Source organism: Lathyrus oleraceus, chromosome 6, assembly GCF_024323335.1.
Source record: "Lathyrus oleraceus cultivar Zhongwan6 chromosome 6, CAAS_Psat_ZW6_1.0, whole genome shotgun sequence".
Taxonomy (NCBI): domain Eukaryota; kingdom Viridiplantae; phylum Streptophyta; class Magnoliopsida; order Fabales; family Fabaceae; genus Lathyrus; species Lathyrus oleraceus.
The window spans coordinates 521,994,521-522,002,618 of record NC_066584.1 but is presented as its reverse complement, the minus strand read 5'-3'; the positions used below and the strand labels follow the sequence as shown (position 1 = coordinate 522,002,618).

The 8,098-nt window shown below is 31.4% G+C and overlaps 1 protein-coding gene across 1 annotated transcript; it reads left to right on the top strand.

The window, feature by feature from the left end:
• The first annotated feature begins 6,471 nt into the window (after positions 1-6,471).
• On the top strand, positions 6,472-7,812 carry LOC127096922 (F-box only protein 8-like). The gene has a single exon (XM_051035450.1). The coding sequence runs from the start codon at positions 6,663-6,665 to the stop codon at positions 7,743-7,745; it is 1,083 nt and encodes a 360-aa protein (XP_050891407.1). The 5' UTR covers positions 6,472-6,662; the 3' UTR covers positions 7,746-7,812.
• Positions 7,813-8,098: the final 286 nt, after the last annotated feature.

Below are 8,098 nucleotides of genomic sequence, written 5' to 3'. Positions count from 1 at the left end.
GTTGTTCATGTAGATAAAGCTCTTGACGTCCCGGCTGCCCCAAACACTCCTTCTATTGAGCAGCCACCTTCCCTCGAGCTGAAGCAACTTCCTGAAAATATGAAATATGCTTATTTAGAGATGAATGAAAAACTATCGGCTATAATTTCTTCTAACCTTGATTTCGATCAAGAAAATAAGCTTTTGCAGGTTTTAAGGAAGCATAAAAAGGCATTTGGTTGGACATTGGCTGACATTTCAGATCAGATCACCTTTACGTGTCCATTTGACACTTTTACTTTTAGAAGATTCTTTGATCCTGGAAGAAGAGGCGAAGATACTAATAAAAATTTCAAGTTCAATGGACATTACCCAAAGCTATTCCATGACAACCCCACTTTGGAAGAAGAAAATGTAGAATTTATCTCTCTGGGAAAGGCTGCTTATGTGATCACCTATCCTCCTTGACTACTCGGGTGTGTTCTTTCCTCTCTCTTCTCTCTCTTATTTTATGTTTGTTTCTTTCATTGAGGACAATGCATATTTTAAGTGTGGGGGAGGGAATACTTTATTTTATTTTATTTTGTTCTTTGTTTTGTTTGGTTTTTGTTTTCTTTCTTAAAAAAAATGCATCTTCTTGAAAGTTTTAGGCTATAGGTTACTTTGAGTCGAGTTTGCGGAGACTTGGGAAAAATTAACAAGATCGGTATTGTTTTAACACCGTAAGTCTCCTGCATATGGAAATTGATTCGAATTCTTATTATGTTTTAGCCTTAAATTCTCATCCTCTGACAGCTCTTGAGTAGTTTATTTCAGCAGTCAGCACCATCTCACACACACTCTACGCAGGGAAGCTTTTGAATATAAGTGAGTGTTCTGAAAAATAAAAAAAATAAAAAGAAAAGGGAATGCACCTTCTAAGTTTGGTGACCCTCACCCGGTCACTTAACCCAACGGATGTAGAACCTTCAAAAAAATTTGAAAATAAGACTCGTTGTCAGTTGGTTCAGCGGTTTCTAGTGCTGGACTTGGTAGGGCGGATGACGGTCCGATCCCCCGCAGCTACAACTGAATAAGCAAATGGTTATGCCACGTAAGTACTAGAATCCCGTGTAAAAAGGATCAGAGTCACTAACCGGTCGCCTTGCTATGGGTGTGTGGAGATAACGGGCTTAATGTGATTGCGCCTGAATGAAAAAGAGCAAAAAGAAGGATGAGTAAGTTAGGCTTTAACATAATAACATGATTCGAGTTGATTTGTGTATTCAGAAGGTTTATGACTGCACAATTGTCGATTAGTGTTCCTATGATATCCTTAGTGTGCAAGATTAGTATCTATCAATGCAAGCTTAACCGAAGATGACTTGTAGCCTAGAATGAGTAACCGTTGATGTGTCTGTGTTTTGTTTTGTTTTTCATTTTGCTCGGAGTGCAAAAGTTCAAGTGTGGGGGAATTTGATCAGTTCATTTTGATGCACGTTCTTCCATGTTTTTACTTAAGAATTTCTTCGGTTTGCTTTGATTATTTTTATGTTTTAATGTGTTTTCATAATTTATGTTATTTTTGCACTTATTTAATTTTCGTATTTAATTTTCAGCATTAGCAGCTTTCGCGAGAAAAATCATATCTTGAGCTAGGAGTATCGGATTGAGACGTGCTACCATTCGATGGAAAGCTAAGAAAAAGATCTACAACTTTTGTTCATAAGTCGAGAGCTGAATCAGAATGTAGCAGGGCCAGAAAATTCGTTGAAGTTGCAGCATTAGTTTTATTTAAGTTTTGGGTCATTAGTTTTGGGCTTGGGTTATGTTTTCGATCCAGTTGGGTTGTAAACAAAATTCCTTGTTTTCCATATACCTAGTATCCGTATAAAATTAGGAGGATCACTATTCATGAAAGACTTGAAAGCTTTGGCAAGAATTCTCATGAAGAACTAATCGATCCAAACAATTTGTTGTATTCGGGTTTCGATACCTTGAGATTTTAGTAATTCTTATTCAGGTTTTTTATTCCTTTCAATATTAATATATGTATTTTGTTTGCTTAATCCGATTTACATATGCTTTATTGATTTAATCCGATTGATTGTGTGATCCTAACTATAGTCACGATTTCGTTTGCTTAATTCGTTATCGAGTCCGTTTAATAAATGTTTGCTTAATTCATGAAACTTAATCCCGTTTGCTTAATTCGGATAATAGGAACATACAACTTATACTATCAATTGCGCTTGTCAGTTGATATTATAATCGAATAGGAATAGTTAATCTGCGGTTGGAATTACGATAGTCGATGATAGGCAAAGACCGAATCAGTAAATTGTTGCTACAGCTTATTTTAATAATCACTTATTTTAATCTATTTTTTTATTGAATCCTAAACCATCCAAAACCCCATTAATCGTTACTATCATTGGTTAATTCATTCAAGAATCCTCGTGAGAACGATAATCCGAGTCAATTTATCGTTAACTACGTTTTGTCAAAAATACTCGTTTTTGATCCGCGCGCGACAGCGTATCATTGAGATTGTAAGTCTCATACTCTTTAAGCTATTGTGTGAAAATATTGCTTCGTTTTCATTTATGAGAGCTAGGGGCATACTTGTTGATTTTATTCAAGTTAGAGTCCTTCTAATATATGATATAAAGGCCCATGTTTTCATGCTTGTGAGTGGATGGTTAAGTGTTCTCCAAAAAATGACCAATTGCAATTCCCTTTTTGATTACTAATATCATTTACTAACATTTTAACTTTACTTTAAAGTCATTTATCTTATGCTCTTTATTTCTTGCTATTTACTTTATGCTTTTTTTTAGCCCATATCATATTTGCCCTTTGTCCACTTGGACCTTTGTTTATGTTTATGCTCTTTTTCCTTTGTCCATTTGGACTTCCTTTTCTCTTGGAGACACTAATAAAAATGAAAACCCCTAAAAAAATTGGTTCTCTTGATTTTATGGACTAGAGGTTACTATCCTTAGAATTGTTATGGAGTTATGGACTTAGAGTTAGGAATTTGACCTTTGCTTTGGGAGATTGTGATATGAGACCTTGGGATTCACCTGATACCTTTGACTTTGGATTTCTCTGTGAAGACTTGACTTGGTTATTTTGATTTCATCTGATACATTAATTATTCTTTGCTTATTTGACTTGCTTGAGGCTTAATCCAAAGGAGGGAATTCCTGGTTGACTTATGTCATAAAGCTTGCTATTTCTTGGTTAGATCTTTCCTCCTTAGATTTTATTTTATGCTCTAGGGTAGTCTTTTCTTCTCCCATCTTTCTTTAATTTTCAAATATTTTCCCTCTTTTCAAAATCTACTTGTTTTCAAACTTGAACCACTTTCTTAATAAACCTTGACCTTTGTCAAGTGATTTTCAATACATTTTTTCTAATAAAAGTTAATCCATCTTAAGCATGTTCAAACCAATTTCAAAATACTTAAGAAAATGTATAACTAATTCAAATTATTTTGTGCCCATTTGTGCACTTTTCATTTTAAAACTTTGATGTTTAGACATGAGTCATTTCCATAGTTGAGATATAATTCTCCTATCCCCATAGTATTGACGATAATTCTTTTCCATCTAAGAGAGTTATTGGCATACTTATGGATCTCTATCCAAGTTAGAGCTCTTCTCATGTTGATGCAAAGTTCTCATACTTGTGGATGACTAGTTGAGTATTCTCATTAAAATGACAAAATATCTTTTCAGTAAAATGAATGAAAACAAACATCTTTGTTACTTTTACCATGAACTATGAGGTTTTGATCCTCCATTACACTTTGTTGGTACGTAGGCATGAGACTTCAAAAGTCTTGGCAAACACAAAAATTAAGAAAACTATTTCTTTTCCCATCCCTCCAATATTTTTCAAATAACACCTTTTTAAAAACTAAAATGTGAATATTTTAAAAGATGTTCCCATGGAGTACCATAGATGTTTAGGATGCTCATACATTCGCTTTGCATAACTAACCCTCGGACCCTTATCTCTTTTTATTAGTTTTTCTTTTTTAATTTTCTTTGGGTTTTGTTCGTACTTTTTCCCTTTTTCTTTTGGAAATAATAAATGTGCGATGACGACTCTTGCTTTATGTGTTAAGTTAATCAATAACTTAAACTCAAAAATTTTACCGCTACACTAGTGACTGACGATGCTTGATAGCAATCAGACTGTTATGCCAGTCGTGTATTATGGTTGTTGTGAATGTGATACTCTTTAGGGTTTTAAAAGATATGTATGATGATTTAGAGTCCCATTTTTTTTAGGCGAGAAGTATTTATATACGCTCGTTTTGGTCAATGTTGTAGAGTTAATGGGCAGTTATGCCTTACCTTTATGACCAAGGAAGGAGGATTTAACATGTCATCCACTCTTTTATACCTGAAATCCCACTTAATTTCATAAATTTAAAAGTTCCCATGCTCAAAATTTGAATTAAATTTGCATACAAAATTTTCGAAAGTAATTTCAAAATTCTGGTACAATTAACTAGTAGTGTATTCAGAATTTCGGGTATGAATTCATGCTAGAATTTTCAAAAAAAATCGGTACGCTTGAAATTTTAAAGGTATTTTTAAAAAGTATTATGTTATACCGAAAATTTCAACCAATATGAAATTTCCATTAGTGCAATTTTATAAGATTTCAAACGGTTACGATTTTGAAGACAGTTTTGGACGACTGTGATTATACTGACCGTTTTGTGTGGTCAAGAATGAATTTAAAGTTGTATAAATAAAGGTCATTTGTTGTTGAGAAAAACATCTCAAAATGCCCCTTCGTCAATTTTTGATTAAGGAAGAAGTGTACTTCAGTGGTGTTACACCTCCAATAGAGTTCCAGCTTCTGAATGACACCACTTCTCTCGTTATCGGGTGCTACGGGGTGCACATATCTGCCCCTACTCAGCCAACCATAAATGTGAACCAGTTAAAACTACTCGTCTAACGCGTAAATGAAAACACTCTGCCTCAGCAACCCTAGTCTGGGATGTCTCTCTATCTGTGGGCATGCTTGCAATGGTGTGGTCTTTTCCCTTAGACTTCACTGCAAAATGAAAAAAAAAGAAGCAAAATATTAGTTAATTACCGCCAATTTCAAAATTTCCTACATATCACTGGAAATTCTAAAAATTAAGGAAAAACTCCAACTTTCTTGAACTATCGAAAATTTAAAATTCTCGGAACAATGTTATATATATATATATATATATATATATATATATATATATATATATATATATATATATATATATATATATATATATAATTACTCATAATAAAAAATAATTTTATACCATTATTCAATGACAAGGTGCGGATCTCATCAAATTATGTTATTATTTAAAACAAAATTAAATAATTTAATAGATTAGTGATTTTTTATTGAGAGATTCTATAAAAAAAATTAATGATAACTTGTGTTCTTAAGGCAAAAGTTTATATTAAAAATTACAATTAAAAAATTAATTTTATAAAATATATATAGACCGTGGACATCCACTAAACTCATTATCTTTTATTAAAAAATATTTGCTTTTTTTCCTTAAAAATAATTTTTATAATCAGGTTATTTGATTTGTTTTTACCAAAATTAATTTAAATATAGACTTACTATAATAGAGGTACAATGAGTTTATTTAGTTTGAATATTAATTCATTTAATTTAAATTTAAAGATAAAAAATCAGAATCAATGAATAATATTCAGTTTGATTTACATTTTAGAATGATTTTTCACAAAATCTAAATCAAATGAAGGGTCTGTTTTAGCTTTAATTATTTTATTTTCTTTTGTATTTTCAAAAATAAATTGTATAAAATTGGTTTTCAAAATCTTATAAATTTTATTTATATTTATTTTTTCTAAATTTAAAGACTAGTTTTGATATATTATAATATAGACATACGTTATTAAAAATTAAAATATAATCGTAATTACAATTTAGACTAAAAATTGTATCTCAAAAATGATATTTATGAAAAATGATTTGAAATGACTTCAAAATTAAATAATTTTAAAAAAATATTAAAATCCAAAATAAGTTTTAGTAAAATAAGAAAATATTTAAATTAGCATTTTAAAAACTATTTGAACTTAATTTACATTTAAATCTTTTATGAATTTTTTTTAATTATTTTTCCATAAAATTTTATTTCATTATAATAATAATATTTAAAAGTTAAATTAACCGGGCTCCAAATTTTCAAAAAAAGAGTTGTTGTATTCATAGAATCATTAAACATAAAAATAATTGTATTCAAAAGCAAATTACTAAAAAAAATTGGCTTTTGAGAATTTTTGAAAAAATAGGTCATTTGAGTAAATTTAATATATATATATATATATATATATATATATATATATATATATATATATATATATATATATATATATATATATATATATATATATATATATATATATATATATATATATAACACAAGAAGAAAACACAAGCAACAGCGGTATCGATGAATTGAAGAAATTTCCTCTCTTTGTAAGCGGAATCAGCCGAAGCTATCACCACCGTTCAACTCGACCATGGATTATTTGCAGAAGCAATCACCGTCGTTCAACTTGACCATAGATTATTTGTAGAAGTAATCACCGCTGTTAAACTCGACCACGGATTATCAACATAAGAAATCATCACCGTTCAACTTGTTCATGGATTATCAGCAGAAGCTATCACTGCGGTTTAACAAGTGGTCTGATTCAAAGGTTAGCAGAAAGTATATTGACGATGATGTTGCCTTCCATGTTCTTTCGAAACTCCCCGTTAAATCATTGAAGCGTTTTGGTTGCGTACGCAAATCATGGTCCATTTTATTTGAAAATTCTCATTTCATCAATATGTTCCGCAACCACTTCATATCTCATAGCAATTCCGACGATCATCGTACATATCTCCTCATATTTAAACGTGATTGTGCTGATCGTTACCATCCTGAATTGAATTTGCTCGATAGTAGAATCAAATTAACTTTGCCACCTCCATTTCAAGAGGATGACTTTTATCTTAATATTTTGGGAAAAACAAGTGTTAGCGGTGTTTTTTGTATCGGGACAAAGGATGTAAGGAGAGATTCTAATAAGGTCAAATATGTATTGTGGAACCCAGCTATCGAAGAATTCGTTGTCATTCCTCCTAGCCCCGATGAGCTTGTACCAAAACACCCTCGCCTTGGCGTGTTTCATGACTTTCATGGGTTTGGTTATGACCAAGTAAGAGATGACTTTAAGGTGATTCAATATGTAACGTTTGATAGCTCAAGTTGTAATGACTATGATCCTGATTCTCCTCCACCACAAGGTATAATGTATTTCTCCTTTTTTGAGATATATAGTCTAAGAAATAATTCTTGGAAGATACTCCACATGGATGATATGGCTCAATGGTGTGTTGGTAACCCATTTAATGGGGAGGAATTGTACATGAATGGTGCATGTCATTGGTTGGTTAAGGGTAAACATGATCAAATATTTATGATGTCATTTGACATGAGTCATGAGGTGTTCTTTAGAACGCCCATTGATGAAAGATCTGATTTGGATGATGGATACTTGACGGGGTTAAATGGATCAATTGCTTGTATCACAAATCATGACAAGAATAATATTTTTCACATATCTATTCTGGGTGAACTCGGTGTGAAAGAATCATGGATCAAACTATTTATTTGTGGCCCCATGCCTTCCATTGACTGGCCCCAATTGGATTTGACGGATACATTTTCTTTAGAAAAATAGATGATGGGCTAGCCTATGTTGATTTGAGCACCCAAATAATTGAGGAGCTTGGGATTAAAGGAGAAGATTATTGTTGTTATACCAGACTTTACAAGGAAAGCCTTCTTTCGATTGGAGGATCAAGTAACTAGTTTTTTTTCTCTTTTTTTTTTCATCCGGAGGTATATTTCTATGGTTATTAGGATTTTTACCATGTATACAAAGTGATTTTTCAACTTCAGAAATTCATAATTATTATATTTTATCAATTTAATTTTAATTTGCAAATTGATTATGTCTCTATTTCATTTGTAAGAATTGTATACTCTTTTTTAATTTGCAAACTGATTATGTCTCTATTTCATTTTTAAGAG